Source organism: Mesoplodon densirostris, chromosome 4 (assembly GCF_025265405.1).
Source record: "Mesoplodon densirostris isolate mMesDen1 chromosome 4, mMesDen1 primary haplotype, whole genome shotgun sequence".
Taxonomy (NCBI): domain Eukaryota; kingdom Metazoa; phylum Chordata; class Mammalia; order Artiodactyla; family Ziphiidae; genus Mesoplodon; species Mesoplodon densirostris.
In genome coordinates, this window is record NC_082664.1 from 127,819,517 (window position 1) to 127,845,528 (window position 26,012).

The 26,012-nt window shown below is 37.2% G+C and overlaps 1 protein-coding gene across 5 annotated transcripts in view; it reads left to right on the forward strand.

Annotated features, from left to right (window-relative positions):
• DENND4A (DENN domain containing 4A) overlaps positions 1–26,012 on the forward strand; it is a 133,879-nt gene that overhangs the window by 15,286 nt on the left and 92,581 nt on the right. For 3 of the 5 annotated variants that reach the window (XM_060097148.1, XM_060097151.1, XM_060097152.1), the window contains exons 2-4: positions 12,124–12,202; positions 19,286–19,618; positions 25,091–25,340. In XM_060097148.1, the coding sequence (XP_059953131.1) occupies positions 19,308–19,618; positions 25,091–25,340 (561 nt within the window). In that variant the 5' untranslated portion in view covers positions 12,124–12,202; positions 19,286–19,307. Of the gene's footprint in view, positions 1–12,123; positions 12,203–15,402; positions 15,509–19,285; positions 19,619–25,090; positions 25,341–26,012 lie in introns of all 5 variants that reach the window. The other 2 variants (XM_060097149.1, XM_060097150.1) reach the window with 2 other exon arrangements.

The following is a 26,012-nucleotide window of genomic DNA, read 5'->3' on the forward strand; positions in this document are numbered from 1 at the left end:
GGTTGGTTGGTTAGTTTACTTTTATGGTTATTTTTTTCCTGTTCAAGCATAAAACTCCATACAGTGGATGACTGAAAATGCAAGGGCTTATAAAACTTATGAATATCACAGTTTTTATAAAAGTAAACAGTGAAAACAATACATAGCATAAGCCTAGTATAATTTTATTTATTTATTTATTTATTTATTTTTTGCTGTACGCGGGCCTCTCACTGCTGTGGCCTCTCCCGTCGCGGAGCACAGGCTCCGGACACACAGGCTCCGCGGCCATGGCTCGCGGGCCCAGCCGCTCAGCGGCATGTGGGATCCTCCGGGATCGGGGCACGAACCCGCGTCCCCTGCATCGGCAGGCGGACTCTCAATCACTGCGCCACCAGGGAGGCCCCCTAGTATAATTTTAAAAGATAAGTCTCTAAAACTGATCTATGTCAGTACTGAAATTACACACACAATTATTTTGTAAAATACTTTACATCAGTTTTTTTCTCCTATAGAGTCGTACCTACCTTTAAGCAAAAGGAGTGTGAGCAGTTGGCAGAATGCTTTTTGCTTCACTACTCTGATCAGTTGATTAATGCCTTTACGTCTCTTTTCAATTGCTTTATCCACCCATTCATGACTCCTGTTCCACAGCTGTCACAGATAACCAACCACCCAAAAAACAAAAAACCCAAAAAACCCCAAATCCAGAGGTCCATAGTTGACTGTTCTGAGAAGTGACTGAGATAGGTGAGAAGGAGAGAAAAGATAGTTGTGGCCAGCTTTGCGGAGGTGGGAGTGGTGATGGTGAGTGTGTGTGTTTCATGTATGAGGTTGTTTTACTGTAGCAAGCTCAAAAATACCACCATTGTCACCCAGGTCACAAATTGTAACTGTTTCTCATCCCCTTTCACAAATCTATCAGTCTGCCTTTTGTCACTTTTATCCTTCAACTATGCTTCTGATACTGTGTAGGAAGGAAGTGATGAGCAAAGAAAAGGCCATATGCCTCTTATTTGTTGCTCCTTTTGTTTGGAATGCCCTTCCATCTCTCCTCTATCACCCTACTCATATTTCAAGATTTAGATGATAACTCTTTCTTTTCTGACTCCTGAAGCCTAAACTGTGTGTCCTTCTTGTGCTTTCTGTGATTACTTCTGTTATAGTCTTATCTCTTACAGTGATTGTTTGTTTACTTGTTTGCCTTCTCTATTAAACTCATGTAAGGCAAGGCCATACATAAATTATTTGTCTTTGTGTTCCCAGTGCCTGGTGCAGAGCCTGGCATATGGTAAGGTTGCCATTTGGGGATTCTTGTTTGCAAACTACAGAAATCAACTCTGGTTAAAAAGAATTTATTGGAAGGATAGTAGTTAGCTTACAGAAATGACTGAAAGACTGGAGAACCAGACTCTGAGAACAAAGAGGAAACCAACTGATCAACCTCTGGGCTAGACCATAGCCAAAGGAATGCCAGAAATGTCCTTTTTGTTTAAGATACCTTTGACTCCTCCACAGGATGCTGGATGCCATTGCTGGAACACTGCCTCTGGGTACTGTATGTCACTGCCCTAAGAATGAATTTTATTTTATTTTATTTTTTTATTTTTTATTTTTTATTTTTTTTGGTACGCGGGCCTCTCTCTGCTGCGGCCTCTCCCGCTGCGGAGCACAGGCTCCGGACGTGCAGGCTCAGCGGCCACGGCCCACGGGCCCAGCCGTTCCGCAGCACGCGGGATCCTCCCGGACCGGGGCACGAACCCGTATTCCCTGCACCGGCAGGCGGACTCCCAACCACTGCGCCACCAGGGAAGCCCCTTAAGAATGAATTTTAAACTGTCTCTGCAACTTTAGCTCTAGAGTCAAATTCTGCATGAAAGCATCTAACTGACCAATCTATGTGCCTGGTTCCTAAATAGCAAAGCAAGTATCTGGTCTTTTTGGCTTCCATGGTTGACTCTATCTAGGGCTTACCTTCCTTCCAAGACACACACAGTGGCAGATTTTTTAAATATAGTAAAGGAGTTCAGATGCTGAACGGTCAAAAATAAAACTCTGACGCATGTCCTTTTCAATAAACATTTGGTAAATGTTTATTAGATGAATGATTGAGAGAATCAGAGTCATAATTTCCTGTCTCTAAACCTTTACATCATCAAGTCTCGAAGTGATTATGATGCTACTTCTATAATTCAGAACAAAATCATTTCCAAAACATCAAATAAATATAAGCAAAATCAGCAAAGTTCTGATTTCTTAAAATGATGATCCCTCATTGTGAAATTATTTAAATAAAATTATTTGAATTAAACTTTTCTTGGTGCACTTTTTTGCCATAACCTAAGCACATGTTTATTTGCTCGTATGATAATCTAACACTAACTGGAGCTAGGATTTGAGCTTGGCCAAACTGATTGCAGAGCACTTGACTTCTCTTCTTATAGTGTTTGTATAGTTGTATTCAGCAATGACATAATTGAAACAAAACAACAACAAACTAATATTTTAGAGAGGTCCGTCAGAGAAATGTTTCTGCTTGCAAAAAAGAAGTTTTTATTTCCTAAGCCATCTTACCCATCCAATATAAGGTTCTTTTTTTTTTTTTTTTTTTTTTTTTGCGGTATGAGGGCCTCTCACTGTTGTGGCCTCTCCCATTGCGGAGCACAGGCTCCGGACGCGCAGGCTCAGCGGCCATGGCTCACGGGCCCAGCCACTCCGCGGCATGTGGGATCCTCCCGGACCAGGGCACGAACCCGCGCCCCCCACATCGGCAGGCGATCTCCCAACCACTGCGCCACCAGGGAAGCCCCATCCTTGTATTTAAATAATAGTTTAACCATATATTAAACTTCATTTTTTACATTTAAAAAATATTACTCCATTACCTTACTAATTGGAAGTCTGGAGTCAGATTTTTTTTTGGTAGGTGAACTACTTTTTCTTTCTGGGAATTTTTTTTTTTTTTTTTTTTTTTTTTTTTTTTGCGGTATGCGGGCCTCTCACTGTTGTGGCCTCCCCCGTTGCGGAGCACAGGCTCCGGACGCGCAGGCTCCGGACGCGCAGGCTCAGCTGCCATGGCTCACGGGCCCAGCCGCTCCGCGGCATATGGGATCCTCCCAGACCGGGGCACGAACCCGTATCCCCTGCATCGGCAGGCGGACTCTCAACCACTTGCGCCACCAGGGAGGCCCCTTTCTGGGAATTTTTAGAATTTTTTTCTTTGAGATGTTCTAAGAGTTCCTTATAAGGTGTCTAGGTATTTTTTTCTTACCTGTTATACCAAACGGACATCTTATATCTTTAATTCTTGGAAATTATTGGTCATTATTTCTCAAGTATTTCCTTATCTCTGTTTTTTTCTCACATTCTGAAAGCCCTATTATTTAGATATTGGCTCTGTTTTTCCTAGCCTCCGTATGTGTTCAAAACTAATTCTTTTATTTTTTTTCCTTTTAAATACACTTTATTTTTTAGAGCAGTTTTAGATTCACAGCAAAATTGAGCAGAAATTACAGAGAGTTTCCATATACTGCTGCCACCACACAAACACAGCTTCCTCCACTGTCAACATCCCACACCAGAGTGGTACATTTGTTATAATCCATGAACCTACACTGACACATCATTATCACCAAAGTCCATAGTTAATATTAGGGTTCCTTCTTTGTGTTGTACATTCTGTGGTTTTTGACAAATGTATAAATGTCTGCCATTGTAGTATCATACAGAATAGTTTCACTGCCTTAAAAATCCTCTGTGCTTATTAGACTATTTATCCCTTCTTCCTAACTTGCTGGCAACTGCTGATCTTTTTACTGTTTTCATAGTTTTGTCTTTTCCAGAATGTCATATAGTTGAAATTATATAGTATAAAGCCTTTTTAGATTGGCTTTTTTCACTTGGTAATATGCATGTAAAGTTCTTCCATGTCTTTTCATGGCTTGATAGCTCATTTCATCATAGAACTGAATAATATTCCATTGTCTGGATGTACCACAGTTAATTTATCCATTCACCTCCTGAAGAACATTTTAGTTCCTTTCAAGTGTGGCAGTTATGAATAAAGCTGTTGTAAACATCGTGTGCAGGTTTTTGTGTGGACGTGTTTCCAACTCATTTGGGTAAATACTAGGAAGTGTGATTGATGGGTCATACGGTAAGAGTATGCTTAGTTTTGCAAGAAACTGCCAAACTGTCTCCCACAGTGACTATATGATTCATCTTGCATTCCCACCAGCAATGAGTGAGAGTTCCTGCCACCCCAAATTCTTGGATTATTTGGTGTTGTCAGTGTCCTGCATTTGGGCCATTCTAATAGGAGTGTGGTGATTTCTCATTGTTATTTTACTTTGCATTTCCCTAATGATATATGATGTGGAGCATCTTTTCATATGTTAACTTGCCATCTGTATATCTTCTTTAGGGAGGTATCTGTTCAGGTCTTTTGCCCATTTTTTATGGGTGGTTAATTTTCTTATTGTCAAGTTTCAAGTGTTCTTTATATATTTTGGATAACAGTCCTATATCAGATACATCTTTTGTAAATATTTCCTTTGTCTGTGGGTTGTCTTCTTATTCTTTTAAGCCTCCATATTTTTAAACTTTTATAATATATATTTTCAATTGCTTTATACCTTCTTAATATCTCATTCTGATCATCTACTCACTGATTTTATTTTCAACTATATTCATTTTTTCCCTCATATCAAATATAATATTCAACTATATTTATATTCATTTTGTTATTTAACCTATCTGACTTAGAATTTCAATTATTTTATTTTTAATACCCAATATCTGTAGTTGGTTCTTCATTATTCCTTATTATTTTCCTAATATCCTACTTTAGTTTCCTGAAGATGTTTGTCCTGCTTATTTAAGAAATATGTTTGGTCCGGACCAAAAATTCTGTTTCCTCTGGGATAGGTTGTTCTGTTCTTGGCCTTTTTTTTCTTTCACCCCTCTTTTGTATTCCTGCAGTGTTTATTTTTTTCTTTTCTGGAGCCCATATTCACTTGAGACTGTCAACTACCTTGACTGATAATATGTACAGGCAGTCCCAGGTTCAAATTTATGCCTTTCCTGCTGAATTTATAGAGTATAAGTATGTGTGTGGGCAGAGAAATAGGTTTAGGTCTAAAGGTGGAGATATGCCAGAGAAATAGTTCTGTTTTTGCTATTAGATGTGCAGGTAGAGATATCATGCAGGCATTTTGGATCTCAGTAGAGAGTCATGGTTGGTGATATAAATTTGAAAGTGAGCAGCAGTTAGTGGAACTAAAAATTTTCCTGGGAATAAGAAGAAAGAGAAGGTCCTGAAGTTTGGTTTGATTGGTGAAAGAAGGTTAAGGGAGTTTAAAGAATAGAAGTGTATCTAAGGCTGGTCCTGGCCATCAGAATGTTTAGAAGGAGCAATGTGTCATCTAGCCTCACTAACCTGATCTGCTTTATCTTTGTCAAATCTGGGTCATTGTTTCAGGCTTCTGTGGAATAGTCTACATGGTATGTAGTAGCAAGAGACCTAGGATAAGGAGTTTTAGGCCCTGCTCTGCTAGTGATGAACTGTGCTATTTTGGGCAAGTCATATTTACCTTTCTACCTTTTGTACTCTAAAACTTCTATGGATCTTTAAGGAGGTATGGTTATAAATAATCTAGACCAATAGTTTGACCAAAAAATATATATATTTTCTTGAGATGTTTCACCAAAATAGAATTAGTTAATAAGAGTACCATTAGTTTTAAGTACTGATGGATTACTTTTCAGAAAAATTCTTCTAATTCACGCTGCCATTAGCAATTTTTTGTTAAGTATTTATTTGTTTATTTATTTATTTATTTGGGCTGCACCAGGTCTTAGTTGCGACATGTGGGATCTTCATTGCAGCATGCGGAATTAGTTGCGGCAAGCAAACTCTCAGTTGTGACATGCATGTGGGATCTAGTTCCCTGACCAGGGATCAAACTCGGGCCCCCTGCACTGGAAGCATAGAGTCTTACCCACTGCACCACCAGGGAGGTCCCAACAATTTTTTAAAATGTTTATTTTAGTTCCCTGACCAGCCGGGCCCCCTGTGTTGGGAGCGAGGAGTCTTAATCACTGGACCACCAGGAAAGTCCCCCACTGACAGTTTTTAAGTGTGCTTATTTCTTTACAGCACTACAGCATTGGGTTTAATTTTTTTTTCATATTTGTTAATTTACTGGACATGATGTAAAACCTTGAAGTTTAATTTCTGTAATTATTTGCAAGGCTATCAATTCTTCCAAGTATTTGGGTTTTCTTGTGTATGAACTATTTGTTTGTAGTCTTTGATCATCTAGTAAGTCCTACAGATTAAAAAATTGTATCAGTCATTATTAAGTGGGAGAATAACAGATGTCTCAAAGTTGTTTTCAAGTATTAATTCTCAAGGTTTTTTTCAGGTGCTTATTAACAAATAAATATGTTACTTGTTACAGTTTGTGGGGAAAAGTGGATTTTAAGCCTTTAAAAGGCTTAAAGTACTATATTTAAATAGGTGGTGAAATGAAATAGTTAAGAAAGTGAAATGTTAACATTAACCAAATGAGAGAACTATAAATCTTGATATCTACTTTTCAAGAAAGGTGATTTTTTTTTTTTTTTTTTTTCTTTTTGCGGTATGCGGGCCTCTCACTGTTGTGGCCTCTCCCGTTGCGGAGCACAGGCTCCGGACGCGCAGGCCCAGCGGCCATGGCTCACGGGCCCAGCCGCTCCGCGGCATATGGGATCCTCCCAGACCGGGGCACGAACCCGTATCCCCTGCATCGGCAGGCGGACTCTCAACCACTGCGCCACCAGGGAGGCCCAAGGTGATATTTTTAATCAATGAATCTCATTTGTATTATATGTTAATATAGCTGAATTTTAGATTACTTGTCTTCTGAAAATGTATTTTTAATCACCCCAGTGAGTATTATTTCGAGTAACCATGAAATGGAGAAGAAAAACCAGATATTTTATGTTTAAGAGAAGCTTTTGGTAACATCCCATTGGTGGCAACAATTCATTTTAGATACCAGCTAACAAATGTTTATGATGATTCAGGGGACTTCCCTGGTGGTCCAGTGGTTAAGAATCCATCTTCCAATGAAGGGGGCATGGGTTCAATCCCTGGTCAGGGAACTAGGATCCCACATGCCACGGGGCAACTGAGCCCACACACTCTGGAGCCCGAGTGCCACAACTAGAGGGCTTGTGTACCACAACTGCTGAGCCTGTGCACTCTGGAGCCCGTGCACCACAACTAGAGAGAAACCTGCATGCTGCAACAAAGGTCCCACATGCCACAACTAAGACCCAACGCAGCCAAAAAAATAAATAAATAAAAATAAATACTAAAAAAAAAGTTAACTCCTATCAACACATTAAAAAATGTTTATGATAATTCAAAGAGGAGGCAAGAACTTTGCGATGTGAGAGTGTTATTCATATGGGAAATTAAGTAAAAAAAAAAAAGATGGTGCAAGAGACAAAATTTAAAATGAGACTTCCCTCTCACTCTAGACTGGTAAGCATCATATATTTGCATTTCATATATAGTATTGAATATGAACAGATTTTCAGTATGAGACTGGTAGTTGTTTATAGGGAATTGTTTATAGGAATGATAAATCTAATAGTTTCTTTATTTAAAAAGAATGTAAATAGCATTAAAAATTCTCCAGGGCTTCCCTGGTGACGCAGTGGTTAGGAATCTGCCTGCCAGGGCTTCCCTGGTGGCGCAGTGGTTTAGAGTCCACCGGCCGATGCAGGGGACATGGGTTCATGCCCCAGTCTGGGAGGATCCCACGTGCCACGGAGCGGCTAGCCCCGTGAGCCATGGCCACTGGGCCTGCGTGTCTGGAGCCTGTTTTCCGCAACGGGAGAGGCCGCAACAGCGAGAGGCCTGCGTACCGCAAAAAAAAAAAAAAAAAAAAAAAGAATCTGCCTGCCAATGCAGGGGACACAGGTTCAAGCCCTGGTTTGGGAAGATCCCACGTGCTGCAGAGCAACTAAGCCAGTGTGCCACAACTACTAAGCCTGCGCTCTAGAGCCTGTGAGCCACAACTACTGAGCCCACAAGCCACAACTGCTGAAGCCTGCGTGCCTAGAGCCCATGCTCCACAACAAGAGAAGCCACCGCAAAGAGAAGCCCACACACCACAATGAAGAGTAGCCCCCACTCACCACAACTAGAGAAAACCCTCGTGCAGCAATGAAGACCTAACGCAGCCTAAAATAAATAAACTAATTAATTAAAAAAAATTCTCCGGATACAATTTCCCCATACCTCTCTAACCATTTCTCACTTTTCTCCATCCCATTTCTGCACTATTTTTTTTACTCATCTTTTTTTTATTACTTTTCTTGCCATATCTCTTTGTTCAACTTCTTTCATTTTCTGTTTTACTCTTTTCTCTGATTTTTAGTCATTCATTCTTTTTCTTACCTGCCAATTGCCCCACTCTCTTCAGTCAGTTTAACTTCTCCCACTTACCTGTTAACTTTTTTTGTCCATCAAAGCCCACGTTCATGAATTAACACACAGGGCTCCCCAAGGACTTACTTTCTTCTCTTTCATTCTTGAATTGAAGGATGGTATAGAAGAACTCCAAATTAAAAGCCATGAGAGTTGAGTCATAAATTGATGTATTTGGTCTTAGGCAAGCTGTTTAATGTTTATGCCTCAATTTCTTCATTTATAAAAAGGATTGAAGCTAAATCTCCAAGGAGCCTCCTAGCTCTACAATCCTATGATTCTGTGGTGTCTTAACTTTCACATGTTTTTCCTACTGTGCTGACCTCATTCATTTAATAAATATTTATACACCTACCATGTATTTATAACTCCTATAATTTATGTGAGGAATCAAAAGAAATAAAAGACAGGGTTCCTGCCTTTGAATTGTTTATAGTCTGTCTGGAGAGGCAAGAGGTATCTGCATATTAACCTTCAGTTATTTCCAGTCTGTTCCTGTTCTTTCTACACCAGATCCATATTCTCAAGGGAATACCAGCTATTTTATTTTCTTTATTTTTTAAAACATCAGTTTTACAGGGTTTTTGTTTTTGTTTTTTTCTGGTGGCCACGCCTCACAGCATGTGGACTCTTAGTTCCCCGACCAGGGATCGAACCTGCTCCCTCTGCATTGGAAGCTCAGAGTCTTAACCACTGGACCACTGGGGAAGTCCCTGCTACCTTAGTTCAAACCTAATTTCTGGGGGAGGGGCAAGTTTACCTCTGAACACAGTAAAAGGCTCATTTTTATTTTCTTATACATGTAGGAATCCCCACTGTAGTTGTTCTGGAGCATTACTTTATGTTGTCCTCTTGATTCCAGTCTGGAATTTATTCATGATAGGAAAATTTATCTCAGAACCAAGGGGATTGATTTTTATTGTGATTTAGTAGATGATCACTCTCTGTCCCTATCTTTGCGTGCATACATATGTCTGTGCATTTATGTTTGTATAATCATATTCAAATGTAATGTTCCAGATGGCTGAGTGAATGTGACCAGCAAGTCTTTCCACACGTATATGCTTTCTTCTCTGGTTTGTTTCTGCACCTATGTTGTAAGGGGGTATTGCTTTTAGAGAGTTGTCTCTTCCTTTCATTGGCCCTATGTGCTCTCTGGTAAAAATATACCACTCCACAGGGATTAGGGACAGTCGGGGGAGGACAGGAGGGAAGTGGGCGTACTTATAAAAGGTCAACACTGGGACTTCCCTGGTGGTCCAGTGGTTAAGACTGTGCACTCCCAATACTGGGGGGCCCCGGTTCGACTCCTGGTCAGGGAATTAGATCCTGCATGCCACAACTAAAAAAGATCCCACATGCTGCAATGAAGATCCTGCATGTGGCAACAAAGATCCTGTATGCCACAACTAAGACCTGGCACAGCCAAATAAATAAATATTTTAAATAAATAAAAAATAAAAGGTCAGCACTAAGGATCCTTGTGATGGAACTGTTCTGTATCCTGACTTTGGTGATAAGTACATGAAGCAACACGTAATAAAATTGTATAGAACTAAGTACACACACACACACACACACAAACACATATACACGTGAATACAAGTAAAATTGGGGAAAACAGAATAAGATAGGGGAATTGCATCAATGTCAATATCCCTACTGTGATTGTACTATAATTTTGCAAGATGTTACAATTGGGAGAAACTGGGTAAAAAGTATACCAGATCTCTATTATTTTTTTCAACTGAATGTGAATCTATAATTATTTCAAAAGTTCAATTAAAGATAATAGCAATTTAAAGGGGTCTGTGCTGAAAGATAATTTAACATATATAGCTGCAGGAAGCACACTGACATATCACTTTGAGGAGCATGACTTTCCATTTACATCAAAGGATGCTCTGCTAAATAGATTTTACGCATTTTTTATTGCAAGTTTTCTTATGCATGTATGGAAAGTGAAGCAGTAGCTGTGATGTGTTGTCTCCATTAACAGAAGAACTTTGTAAACACTTAAGTGATGCCAGTTTTATATCAGTCTCATCTTCTGTGTACTGGGAAATCAGTTAATTCTAATAATGGGTCAATTTTTTCATACAATTCATAGAATCAAAGTAAAGGTTTTGGAAGTTCATACTGTCAGGAAACATTTCATATTGTGAATGCTGCTGTAAATCTAAAACTTTCAACATTGAACAAAATGCTTTTTTTAAAATAAATTTATTTATTTTATTTATTTATTTTTGGCTGCGTTGGGTCTTTGTTGCTGCACGCAGGCTTCCTCTAGCTGCGGCGAGCAGGAGCTACTCTTCATTGCAGTGCTTGGGCTTCTCACTGCGGTGGCTTCTCTTGTTGTGGAGCACGGGCTCTAGGCATGCGGGCTTCAGTAGTTGTGGCTCGTGGGCTCAGTAGTTGTGGCTCGCGGGCTCTAGAGTGTAGGCTCAGCAGTTGTGGTGCACAGGCTTAGTTGCTTTGTGGCATGTGGGATCTTCCCGGACCAGGGCTCGAACCTGTGTCTCCTGCATTGGCAGGCAGATTCTTAACCACTGTGCCACCAGGGAAGCCCCATTGCTTTGTTTATTGAGTAACAAACAAATATTAAGTTTAGTGGAGCATAGAGTCATGGTCAAAAACAAAACGTTTGTACTATATTAAGAAACTCAGTGTAGCAGAAAATTTATTTGGAATTGGTTATATACTACATTCACAATTCATGATTGCATCAAAACAAGCCTGATATTCTATCAATAAAATAGGAGCTGTAGTTTTCAAAATTTGCAAGTGTTTTTACATACATAGAGTATTTCAGCTAGAACATTTTTATGATAATCTGATGGTGAATTTAAAAAATGTTTCAGCAGGTCAATATTTACATTGTTTTTTTGCTGCCTGTCAGCAATAAGATTTTAGAAATATTTGAAAAATATATGTACCACTCCATATTTACTGACTGAAAATACTCAGTGAATCTGAGATGGAGTGGTATCCTAGTTTTTAAAACATATATATCTATTTTAACCATTTTTAGCAATCTAAAATGTAACAAGATTGTACTTACGTTACTTCTCATTCATTCTTTTCACCCTCCATTCCATTCTAAGACACTTTAATCAAATCTTGACTCAAATGATTTTGGCCCTTTCCCCACTCCTCTCCTACTTCCCAGACACACACCAAGGACCAACCAAGTTAGGTAAATCTGGTGTCTGCTGTTGTTGCTGTTTCCCCATTATTAGTAGATATTCAGTATTGGATAAAGCTGTGGTTTCTTCCTCTTGTGCTCGTGCTTATATTTTTCTTCTAGGAATGAGATACTATACATAATGCCTAAGAAATAGGCATGTTTTTCTTTCTCCTTGTTCCTGTACACGTTTAGTCTTTTGTGCCCTTACTTATTTTTTTTGTTTTCTCTCTTTGTCCCCCTTATTTGCTTTTTTTTTTTTTAAGTATATATCTATTCTGGACTGAAACGTGTTTTCTGGAGGAGCTGGTATATGAAAATTACTTGTTGACTCTTTAACCATATGAAAACAATATATGCAACCATTTTGTTTGAAAATTATCATTGTTAACAGGACTTTTAAGTATCCACAGGCATCTTAGGGGGAAATATTTGATTGGAATTAATTTAAGCTTAATTCTTATTCTTTTTAACACAGTATTTCTCAAACTCCAAGGCGTGCAGAATTCACAAATTGAGATCTGGCATCATTTTCAGAGAGAGACTTTCAGTAATGTGTAAGTAGTTTTTTTTTTCATTTCGATTTGTGTTTATTAGCTGTTTTCTGTATAAACACAGTGAAATGTTAATTTACCAGATCTCTTAATAAGAATTTGGCATATATTCACCAAGTAACGATTATGAGTAACAAGTGACACAAAATAACTTACTGAAAGGAGATGTTTTAAGCATGCCCTGGGTCAGTATTAACTGAACACCATTTATTAGAAACAGCATCTCCAAATATAAAGAATACTGGTTTGAGGAACTTGAGTTCTTGTCCAGGCTCTAGCACTAACTAGCTGGGTCTCCTTACGTAAGCCATCTTCTGTGCTTCAGTTTCTTTGACTATAAAATAAAGGATAAGACTATCACTAATGAAAAGATCTCTTCCCCTTTAAAGGTCTATTATTCCTATCTTAATTTTTTTTTTTTTTTTTTTTTTTTTTTGCTGTACGCGGGCCTCTCACTGCTGTGGCCTCTCCCGTTGCGGAGCACAGGCTCCGGACACACAGGCTCCGCGGCCATGGCTCGCGGGCCCAGCCGCTCCGCGGCATGTGGGATCCTCCGGGATCGGGGCACGAACCCGTGTCCCCTGCATCGGCAGGCGGACTCTCAACCACTGCGCCACCAGGGAGGCCCCTATCTTAATTTTTTAAAATATAAATTGTTAATCTTTCAAAAAGGAACCTTCAAATTACACAGCTGTGTTTTGATTTTTTTGTTGTTGGCTTTTGCTCGGGAATAGATATTGAGAGAGGAAGTGGTTCCAGAGTAGACTAGAAGACAAATAAGTGCCCCCTCGCTTAAGAAATTTGCCCCACATAGTCCATCAATTTGGGTTACTAAAAACTTACTTTTAAAAAGTCAAGTTGGGGGATTTCCCTGGTGGTCCAGTAGTAAAGAATCCACCTTCCAATGCTGGGGATGCGGGTTCGATCCCTGGTCAGTGAACTAAGATCCCACATGCTGCAGGGCAACTAAGTCCATGTGCCGCAACTACTGAGCTCACGTGCCTCAACTAGAGAGCCCGCATGCCGCAAACTACAGAACCCACACACTCTGGAACCCACGGGCCACAACTACAGAGCCCACGCATCCTGGAGCCTGCGTGCCACAACTAGAGAAGAGAAAACCCACACGCCACAACTAGAGAGAAGGCCGCACGCTGCAATGAAGAGCCTGTGCGCCACAACGAAAGATCCTGCACGCCTCAGCGAAGATCCCGCGTGTTGCAACTAAGACCTGATGCAGCCAAAAATAAATAAATAAATAAATAAATAAACCTAAAAAAAAAAAAAAACAGTTCCCAATTCAAGTGAAAAAAAAGCAAGGAGCATATTGTAGTAGATACGATATGCAAAAAGAAAAACAAAGTCAAGTTGGCTTGGATGGGTTAAACCTTTTTTAAAAGAAAGCAAACCTACTGTTAAATATGATATACAAATAAGATTTCTTTCCTTTCAAAATCTCCATAGAATACTGATGCTGAAGGAGTGCTAGTTTTCAAGGAGATGGGGAAAGGAACAACAAAGTAGGAGTCACTTCTATGCATGGAGCTTTCAGGAGAAACTGGTAGAAAAACTTTGGGGGCTTCCCTGGTGGCACAGTGGTTAAGAATCCGCCTGTCAATGCAGGGGACATGGGTTCGAGCCCTGGTCTGGGAAGATCCCACATGCTGCGGAGCAACTAAGTCCGTGCACCACAACTACTGAGCCTGCGCTCTAGAGCCCATGAGCCACAACTACTGAGCCCACATGCCACAACTGCTGAAGCCTGCACGCCTAGAGCCCGTGCTCTGCAACAAGAGAAACTACCTCAATAAGAAGCCACACACCGCAATGAAGAGTAGCCCCCACTCTTCGCAACTAGAGAAAGCCTGCATGCAGCAACGAAGACCCAATGCAGCGAAAAATAAATAAATAAAATATGAATCAATTTATTTTAAAAAAAAGAAAAACTGCGCAGGGTGAAGGCAGGCACTTGGGATCTGGAAGGGTGGTAGGAGAAAAGATGGCTAGAGGTGGAATAAAGGAATAGAAAGAGATGTGGAAAAATAAAACTAAACAAGAAACTCTTTGAAGGCAGAGGCTAGCTTTCATCAGTATCATCACTGGCTCTTAGAATAGTGTGTCATCTTAAAAAGTATTTATGAAAAATTCATTGAATGAATGAATCAATTACTTATTCAGTAAATTTCTAATTTCGCCCACAGCCCTGATGGTTAGTTAGACTCAAATCATCTAGTTTATCTGTGTTTACCCTACATTCAAAAACTATAGTATTTAAGGTAATTGGGGTTCAGAAAATTGACTCTGAATTATAGAAAAAAGACATTACATTTAGTATAATATACTTGAGGAAGGTTATAAAGTGAACTATTTATTCACTTAAAATTTTTTTAAGCACCTACCTACCATACTTTGGGTACTAGCTGGGAGAGGAAAAATGGGGTACTGATTATAGTGTATATTTCTATTTGATGGAATATTATGCAGTCATTTAGTATAATTATGAAGATATAACAGTTTAGACTAATGCTTTTTAAATAAAATAAAAATATTTATATTTTATATTGTAACTGCATATAGAAGAAGAAGAAGACTAGGAAACATTGTTAAATATAAACCAGATTTATTATTGTGAATGGGATTATAGAATTTCTTTTTCCTTCTACTGTTCTGTACAGTTCACAAAGTTTAAATGAAAATCCACATACATTTAAATTGTTTTGAAAACTAAGATGAACATATATTGTCTAGAAAAAGGTAATAGTGTATCATCAAAGGGAAAGAGCAAAACTGTATTTGAAGGACAGTAGATAGATTACCTTGGTTGGAAGAAAAATGAAAGGTGAAGTTTAGAAGAAGATGGGAATGAAGGTCTCTAGCTTAGTTTTGATAATGTAAGAAAAGATGAGCTAGGTTAGGTTTTTAACTGTGGAATTACATTTTTTTTAAAAGAAAGAAAATTTCTTCTAGCTTATTTATTGAAGTGAACTGGAGTGAGGGGGAGTTGAACTGGTCCATTGTGTTATCAACCGTTTTCATGTATAATCTTGAGTTTATGACTATACTAGGCCCTGTCTCAAAGACTTTGCTCCTTTTACCATTTCAGTAATAGTATATAATTTTGCAAAATTTATGTTCAGATTCGTTTTTCATATATCTTTAAAATGTTATCCCTGATTTCCACTCTTGCCTTTTCTTGTCCTTAGAGTTAGCCTAGGTAGCACATGCTTTACTACTTGACCTAATGGAGTGATAGAAGAAATAAAAAAGAATCTGAATTGATGGGGCAGAGATAGAAAGGAAGAAAAACAGGTCAGTCTCCCTTAGTTGCTGAATAGGTAAGAGCTTTCTTGTAATGATTTCTCAATTTCGCTCCCATGAACCTTTTAGGAATAGAGAGCACATCCTTTTTGTTTTCTAATCTCAAAGAAAATAGATGTAATTTGAAATGAAATACTAGCCAAGTAGGTATCTGAAATTTTAAGAAGATGTCTATAAACATCTTATGAGCTAACTCCTTAAGTTATCTGTATCATGTTGAACGAAGAGGAATTAAAAAGACAATAACTGATTAATCATGTAGTATTATTACTTGAACTTTAGTAAAGTTGTTTCAGGGTTTTATACTACCGTGATTATTTCGAGAACTGTTGGATCAAATATTTGTCTTGTGTGGCCCCCCCATTTCCAAAACGAATTTAAGGAAATTTACCTTCTAAGAAAAAGAAAAGAAATTTACCTCCTAATTGTCTAGGGTTTTTGCTCTGATGTACTACACTAAAAGTCCAAGTTTTGTACATGATGACTACGAATGCTTTCCTCAAATGCTCTTTCCAAGTAATTTTTGTTGGCTCTTACCAACATAAGGCATTTTGTCTTAATATATGTTTAGTATTTTCCATGAGGATTGTAAATTTTACACTCCAATGGAAGTCTCTTGGTTTCTTGAAATTGTTAGGAAATACTATTCATTATTTATTTCTGTGTTAAAGATTTTCAGTATTTTCTCTGCCTTGTAATTTGTAACAACGTCTTCCCCCTAGTTTCTAAACCTCAAACTTACTTTAAAAACAGTTGATTTAAAATAAAAAGTAGAGGTGCATTTTCAGTATTATAGACTCTTTCTGAGAGAATTAAAGAGCATTTAGATCTAGAAGTCACCTGGGATGTTGCCAGCTGTGCTGTTGACATTATATGCTTTGTCACCAGTGAGTGCCTTCAGATATTTTTGCCTACCTTCTTTACCACTCTCCACACCCGAATGAATAAATGGAAAACAACAATAACAACAACAAGGCAAGGGAACTGGAGTAATATATAATTTACTATTCTGTCAATAAAAGTAAGAATATTTTATCACCACTTTAAAATTGATTGCTCTTATATGTATTGATGAAGAACTTTAACTTGTTCCCTTTTAGTAGTTATTTACTATATTCAACTGCAAATCAGATCAAATGATAAAAATTTATAAACCAGGAAGATGTAACAAAAACAATTTTCATACAGTTTTTTCCCAAATATCTGCTTATTCATATAATAGCTGTTTATTTCCAATGGCTAAGGTAGTAGCTTTCAAAAGAACCTATTAAACATATGTATGTTTTCATCATAGTACTGTTTCCATTCTCTTTCCCTTCTTTCTGCATAGCAAGACATAAAACTTTATTGTATGTAATAGTAACTATACGCTTTAGTTTAAATAACATGACGTTAGAGTCTAAGAAAAAGGAGAATATTTAAATCTCTTCATTATGATGAAAGGAAAGTGCTCTACTAAGGTAATTTTTAAGACTCGTGTCTATCAAGAGCTTATAATTTAAAATTTATGCACACATAAAAGCAAATAAACACTTACAGAAGCTGTAAGTGTATGTGTTGCTTTGACCCAATAATTCTACTTCAGTAAATTTATCCTGAAAAAAATAAGAGTTGTAACCAGAGGTTTATGTTCAAGGTTATTCATCTTAGCATTTAAAAACTATCAGCAAAATAAGTAGGAGTAATAAATGATCAACAGTAAGGAAGTAGGTCAATAATGTTATGTCCGTTAAAATACTGTGCAGCCATTAAAGAGTTATTTTCAAACACTATTTAATGAAGAAAATAAGTTAAATACAAAAGTGCTTTGTTTTCCTACTTTAAAAAAATGGATAGATGGTCAGCTGTTTTTTTGTAGAACACCTGTAATAGGCCGTCAGCTGAGAGTGACTATCAGTGTTTAACAGTTTTCCAGGAGACCAGGTTATTATTACTTTCCTTTACTGTCAGTCTGGGACAGTAGGGATTTCTGAAAAGTTTAAGCCATTCGTTTTGTGCAGAAATCTTATGTGTAAGGGAATTGCTACATAGGAGCCATATATACCTAAATAAAACTAGTAGGAACATTCGATCCTTTTTTAGGTGTGTTTTCTAAGCAAAGAGTGAGAATATTTATAGAGTATATTTAAGCAATGGATACAAATTCCAAAAAATGTGGCATGAATTCTGAAAACTCATGACATTAGCCATATAGAAAATTAAATGAATTTTGGGATTATGATGAAAGTGGTGATAATTATATTATAAACAAGTATATTGCATAAGAATTTCTTTGCCTCCAGGTATTTTATAGTCTACAAAAGAAGGCTGTTTACTTTAAATAGCATATTCTAAAGTATGTTCTGTGGGTTTTTTCTAGTTTTTAAGTGGGAAAATAGGGTTTGTTGTTCAGATAGACTGGGGAAATCCTGGATTAAGGGAAGTTAATCAGGTACCTTTATCAAAAGATTTCCAAGGCTTTAATTTTTTATATATATATTATAAATATACAGTACAATATTTGTCCATAAAATCCTTTCTTTGAATTTTTTGGAACTAAGTCTAACATGAGACACATGTTTGGAAATTTCTGTTTTAGGTTAAACTTTTTTTCCTATAATTCTTATATAAGTAATGACAGTACTGTGGTGGGGCCTGGGGGTGGGAATGTCTTCTCCTAGTTCAAGAAACAAATAAGGTTTAAGTGATACTAGACAACTGAAGGAGATTTTGCTATTAAAGTGTTTGCAAATACATGATGAATTCCACTTTGTGTATTTTTTCTTTGTATTTGTTATAAGCATGCATTACCGTTAAAATCGCTGCCCTACTTTTATTATTTGAAGTTCTTCTGTTTTTTGTATCTTCTGAAACTCATTCAGAGTGGATTTTTCTTAGTGTGTTTTATAATTTTAGAATAGGAGGTCATCTTCAACAGGGCTTTATCTGTGGAAAACCTGTGTTGAGGGTACCCTCTAGAACTTTTTTGCATTTGCTTCCCCAGGGCTATCACTAGCCTGGGAACACAGTTATCATTAATATCTCAGTTTGGAGAATCCTGGGACCATGCAGATGGCTTAAGATCAAACCTCAGATCCAAGTGTGAGTAGGCCTATTGTTATACATTCTCAGAAGAGACTTTTTACTTCCCCCAAAGTAGGGCTCAGATTGAGGCAAACTTTGTTATCTCCCTGTACCAGTGGATGGATTTTTTAAATCCACTCCTTAACTGGGGATGTAGTTCTTTGAGGCTCTTCTTTTTATACAGATGTCTCAGTTCTAATCCCCTATCTTATGTGGTCCCAAAGCATTGTCTCCTGTCCCTGTAATACCTTTTAAAAATACACGCCCCTTGATTACTGAGGAGATCAGCCAAATTCTCCCACCCAGTATGAGCTTATACACTGCATTCTGGCATTTTGGTTTCCTCACTGTTTTGGGGCCCTGGGAATTTCCCCTTACATTTTTACAAGTTAGTCTATGCATTTAAAAGAATGTGTGTTTTTTTGTTGTCTACTTAGGTAATCTAGGCTTCCATATTGCCAAAAATGGAAATTTATGCATTAATTTTATAATCAAAAAATAATGCTAAATATAGTCCTGTTTTTTTTAAAAGGCATACTTTTAACATATGAAAATGAAATGTGTAATACTAGCGTGTTTAATCAGGGAGGTAGTGCACTTTTTTTAGTTTTTCTTATTTGTACACAAACCACTTACATTTATTTGACTTATTATAGGAGAATATTTATTTGACTTATTACAGGAGAATACTATCTTTTCTTTCAGATGTAACCTTCTGTAATGGAAGATGATTGAAGATAAGGGGCCTCGTGTTGCTGACTACTTTGTTGTAGCAGGATTAACTGATGTTTCAAAGCCTCTTGAAGAAGAAATTCACTTCAATGATGCTTGTCATAAAGTAGCTAAACCAAAAGAACCTATCACAGATGTTTCAGTTATTATTAAATCTCTTGGGGAGGAAGTGCCACGGGATTACACGTGTATTGATGTTACCCCAACTGGACTGTCAGCTGATCTCAATAATGGAAGTCTTGTGGGGCCGCAGATTTTCCTTTGCTATAGAAGAGGAAGAGATAAGCCTCCACTTACAGATCTGGGGTAAGTAATTTTTAAAAAGAATTATTGTTATTGATCCAAATAATACACCTTATAGATTTTGAAGTTAACTGTTCAATTTGTTTATTAATAGATACATGGCAGCTTTAGAAAAATAGACACGTTTATATCCAGAATCCTGTATTCTCTTCCTGTGTTCCTTATATCTTTTCAGTGTCTCTTCCTTCTACAGGTTCTAGCATTTTTGTCTGAGTTTCTTTCTATTAAAGATAGGGGATGGGGCCTCCCTGGTGGCGCAAGTGGTTGGGAGTCCGCCTGCCAATGCAGGGGATGCGGGTTCGTGCCCCGGTCTGGGAGGATCCCATATGCCGCGGAGCGGCTGGGCCCGTGAGCCATGGCCGCTGAGCCTGCGCGTCCGGAGCCTGTGCTCCGCAACGGGGGAGGCCACAGCAGTGAGAAAAGATAGGGGATGGACTTCCCTGGCGGTCCAGTGGTTAAGACTTCGCCTTCTTTTGCAGGGGGTGCGGGTTTGATCCCTGGTCAGGGAGCTAAGATCCCACATGCCTCACGGCCAAAAAACCAAAATATAAAACAGAAGCAATATTGTAACAAATTCAATAAAGACTTTAAAAATGGTCCACATCAAAAAAATCTTAAAAAAAAAGATAGGGGAGATAATTTGAAAAACATTTATAGGAAAGTATCAGAAATTAATGTATTATCCTACTCATAAAATTTTTTATTATTTTTAAAGTATGAGAAAAAGGTGGCTTTTAAGGATCAGTTATAATGATCATTATAGTTGGGTGCTTAAGTCTGTATGCATCAAACAAGGATCTTGGGTAAATTAGTGCCTTATTTAGGATATTGTGTTGAACTTGGGGCTCCCTTTTTATATAATAACTTTACTGAGTTATAATTCATACCATCCAACTCACCCATTTAAATTGTACAATTCAGTTGTTTTTAGTATATTTATAGAGTTGTGAAACCATCACCACAATAAATTTTATAACATTTTATCATGCCCCCAAAATAAACAATCCTGTATTCATTATAGTTTCTGTCTAATTCTCCCTAACCCCCTCAGCTGTAGACAATCACCAGTCTACTTTCTGTCTCTGTGGATGTGCCTAATTCTGGACATTTTATATCAGTAGAATCATACTGTATATGGTTACCTTGTGGCTGGCTTCTTTCACTTAGCATAATGTTTTCAAGGTTTATACATGTTGTAGTATGTGTCTGTACTTTATTCCTTTATATGGCTGAATGATACTCCATCTTATGGGTCTACCACAATTTATTTATCCATTCATCAGATGATGGACATGTGAGTTGTTTCTACTTTTTGGCTCTTGTGAGTAATGCTACTGGAAATGTTAATGTACAAGTTTTAGTATAGACATATGTTTTCACTTCTCTTGTATATGTACTTAGGAGTGGAATTGCTGGGTCATATGGTAATTTTGTGTTTAGCCTTTTGAGGAACTGCCAGTCTGTCTTCCAAAGTAGCCGTACCACTCTGCATTCCCATCAGCAGTGTATGAAGGTTCCAATTTCTGCCAGTCCTAGCCAACATTTTATATTATAATTTTGATTATAGCTCTCCTAGTGGGTATGAGATGGTATCTAACTGTAGTCTTGATTTGCATTCACCTGATGGCTAATGATGTTGAGCATCGTTTCATGTGCTTATTAGCCATCTATATATCTTTGGAGAAATGTCTATTCAGAATCCTTTACCCATTTTTAAATTGGGTTGTCTTTTTATTGTTCAGCTTTGGGAGTTCTTTATATATTCTACATGTAAGTTCCTTATCATATAAATGGTTTACAAATATTTTTTCTTATTCTGTGGGTTGTCTTTTCACTTTCTTTATGGTATCCTTTGGAGCTGAAAAGTTTTTATTTTGATGAAATCTGATTTATGTATTTTTTTCTTTTGTTGCTTGTGTTTTGGTGTTGTATCTAAGAAGGCTTTAACTAATTCAGAGTTACAAAGATTTACATTTAAGTTTTTGTCTAAGAGTTTTATAGTTTCAGCCTTTACATTTAGATCTTTGATCCATTTTGAGTTAATTTTTGTGTATGTTGAGGAAAGATTCCAACCTTACTCTTTGGCATATGGATATCCACTTCCAGCACCATCTGTTGATGAGAATATTCTTTCCCCATTTTCAAAAATTGGTGATAAATGTATGGCTTTATTTCTGGACTCTCAATTCTATTCCATTTGTCTGTATATCTCTCCTATCTAGTACTACACAGTTTTGGTTACTGTGGCTTTGTAGTAAGTTTTTACATTAGGAAGTGTGAGTCTTCCAAGTTTGTTCTTTTTCAAAATTGTTTTGGTTATTCTGGGTCCCTTGAATTTTCCTATGAATTTTAGGATCACCTTGTCAATTTCTGCAACGTTTGGGGTTTTTTTTTAAAAAGAGGAATATATATGTAAAAGAGGAATATATAAATGTAAAAATATATATATACATATGTATTTATTTATGTAGAAGATTCTCCCTGAAAAACTGAAAGAAAAAGGCCAAAGGTAGGCTAGGAGTAGCTCTAATAATGTCTTCACGATAGATGAAGGGTTTATAGGGAATGAAGATTAACTTTCTTGTTTCCATGGCTCTGTTGCAAAAGGGGATAGGCTTAACTTAAAATATTCTGGTTAAAAATAAGGAAGATAGCAATGTCCCTACTAACATCAGTAGAAGGGCTATAAAAGTTCCATCTCCCAATATATTAAGTCTGAAAGTGAATAGCCATGTTTACTCATGCCTAAGGGGAGATAGGATGAATTGGAAGAGCTCCTGAACATTCTTCTACTTTTAAAATTCTATTACTTAATGTTTGATAAAAGTTATATTAAACTCAGTCTTTATTGTGTTAATTCATGAATTAATTACAGTAACTTTAAGTGGGTTTCAGAACAGGTATAATATTGCTTCATATGAAGTTTACATATTTGGGAAAATAAGCCAGCTATTAGATCTTATTTTTAAAAGATTACGTTAAGTTGCTCCTATGATCACTGATCACTGTCAGAATTCTAGTTTGCAGGGCTTCCCTGGTGGCGCAGTGGTTGAGAGTCCGCCTGCCGATGCAGGGGACACGGGTTTGTGCCCCGGACCGGGAAGATCCCACATGCCGTGGAGCGGCTGAGCCCGTGGGCCATGGCCATTGAACCTGCGTGCATCCGGAGCCTGTGCTCCGCAATGGGAGAGGCCACGACAGTGAGAGGCCCGTGTACAGCAAAAAAAAAAAAAAAAAAAAAGAATTCTAGTTTGCAAATAAAATGAAGGGAATGTTGCAGATTCTTGTTAGGATGTTGGAGCTGCCTAAATTAGAGATGAGGAATTTTCCAGGCATAGAAAGGATTCACCAACAGGCAAGGACTTGAACTAGAATGAATAAATTAACCACTCTTATGGCTATTCTCATATATTTGTCATTGTGGAGGATATAACATCATTATTGCCTTTAAACTAAGCTTATAGTTTAAATAGATAAGAAAAGTTACCCAACAATATAAAAATCAAAAATAGTGATATAAGTAATATATACAATAGCACAATACCTGATTAAAGAAAATAGGTAGCTTATGTATCAAATGTACTTATATTCCATATCTTTTAAGAATTTGAGGTAGTAAATAGTGGTTTGTTGTTCTGTGTGTTGTATTTTTCTTTTCTTGTTTTCAGTTGAACATCTGTGTGCCAGACATTATTTTGGAGACCCTACTAGCACTCTCATCTAATTCTGCCAAGATCCTATGAGTTAGATTTTTAAATTTTATAGTTGAATACTATAAGGCTCAGAGAAGTTAAGTAACTGCCTAAGATAATACAGCTGGTACCAGGTGGTAGGAGTTCGAATTCAGATATGTCTAACTTCTCTGTTATAATGCCTTTAAAAATTTTTTTACTTATTTATTTTTTAAAATTGAAGTATAGTTGATTTACAATGTTGTGTTAATTTCTGCTTTACAGCAAGGTGATTAGTTATACATATGTATACATTTTTTATATTCTTTTCCATTATGGTTTACCTCAATATTGAATATAGTTCCCTGTGCTATACAGTAGGACTTTGTTGTTTATCCATTCTATATGTAATAGTTTGACGAAGCCATTTTTTAGGATTAAGAAAAAACAAGACAGAAAAGCAAGATCGAGAGGAGGAGGAGTAAGCAATTAGGCTAACATTGGGATATACATAGCTGCTATGATTAAGCATCAAATTTCACTCTAAATTTTCAAAATAGAACGTTTAAAGAAAAAATTTTTTAAGTTTGCTGACAGCTGAGACAAAAGGGAAATTAAAAATTATATTAGAAAGAAATAATATGACCAATTTTTGACACTAAATTTTATTTGTATAATGGGATTTTATAAAAGGGAATACTGATTGACGTTGGGGACATTACCTTCTATAATAATTTTTATAGCAAATGAAGAAACATTTAATATAATAGGGCTTTAATTTTTTTTTGCTAATGCCAAAGACTTAGCATTAAAGTACAAATTAGTGAATTCTGTGAGGGAATAAACTAATATTATTCAAGCATGGTGTTTTCTTTGTTTTCCCAAGTACTTTAAGTAACAGTATTTAGAAAACTTAAGGAATGGGTGCCTGGCCTGTCCTTTATTAAAAGCTTATGATTTTACCATAAAGGAGAAGGGGGAAACTTTCATTTGTACTTTTGATGAAAGGTAGACTTAAGGTCATTTACTCTTTTGAAAGCCTTAAAACTCTCTCTTAAAGCTGAAGGAAGTATTGGAGGTCAAAGTGTGCAAGCAAGTTCTCTACTGTATGGCAAGGAGCCTTTTGTAAAATTTTAACTTTGGTCAAAATACAAGCTTGCTTTTTCCAAAGATGATGCTTGGTTTTAGAGACATATGTACACCTATCTGTCCATCTGTCTATCTATCTGTTAAATGGAATGCTAAAATAAGTACCTTTGCACAAAATTGCTATTCTGTGGTTTATGTCAATAAACAGAGGTTGATATAAATTTTCCTTACATTATTAATTTTTGTTAGGGAAAACAGTTACTCTTTAATTTTTTATTTAATTTATTTTTATTTTTTAAAATATTTATTTATTTATTTATTTGGTTGCTCTGGGTCTTAGTTGTGGCAGGCAGGCTCCTTAGTTGCGGCACTTGGGCTCCTTAGTTGCAGCTTGAGGGCTCCTTTAGTTGCAGCTCACTGGCTCTGTAGTTGTGGCATGCAAACTCTTAGTTGCGGCATGCATGTGGGATCTAGTTCCCAGACCAGGGATTGAACCCGGGCCCCCTGAATTGGGGGCACGGAGTCTTAACCACTGTACCACCAGAGAAGTTCCCAGTTATTCTTTAATTTTATATGGGATGGTGCATTCAAACTTGGCAGTACAATTGGAATATCTGCTACATTTAAGGATCAGTTTATGATTCCTGACAATATTACCTTTCATATCTGCAGGTGCTTTGTAATTGTGTACTAATTTATTTTATTTATTTTTTAGGGTTTTATATGACTGGAAAGAAAGATTGAAACAGGGGTGTGAAGTTATCCAGAGTACTCCTTACGGACGCCCTGCAAATATTAGCGGCAGTACCTCATCACAAAGAATTTATATCACTTACCGAAGAGCCTCTGAAAACATGACTCAGAATGCGTTGGCTGTTACAGACATATGTATTATTATACCCAGTAAAGGAGAAAGTCCACCACACACATTCTGCAAAGTTGACAAGAATCTCAATAACAGTATGGTAAGTGACTCTTTTGCACTGATAAAATTAGCCACGGATGAAAAGAGCATAATTTAAAATAAATCTTTGGAAAACAGCATAGCACAATTACTGAATTAAAAAATAGATTTTTTAAAGATGTCAGATATTTTATTTTTAGGAAAGTAATTTAGTTGTACTTTCAAAAAGAGCTGTGCAAAAAGCTTTCTCTTTTTTTGTAATTAAATAATTTTTCCCCCTTACTGCAAAAGTGATGCACTCACCAAGGGTCACCCCTCCACTTGTGCACTAGATCCTGTATACTCACCTATTTGAGACATGGATTCAGCAATCCTCCCTACTTTTTTTTGAATCATCAGTTTTTCATTCTCTAGTGGGTTATTTCCTCCAGCATGCAAAAGCATGTTACAGTACCTCCCATCTTTACAAAGCTTCTTGATCTTTATATCCCACTCCCATCTGTTCCCCCATTTGATTGTTCTTTATACTAAAACGTCTCAAGAGTTGACTGTATTCTGTCTCCTTCCTCACTTTGACTCTTTCCAGTTAGGCTTTTGTCTCCATCATTCCACCAAGATTGCACTTGTTGAATCCAGTGATCAACTCTTCATGTTAATTTCTTAGTACATTTAGACATAGATGATCACTTCTCCCTTCTTGAAACAGTGGCAGGAAGAGAAGATGCAGTCTCTA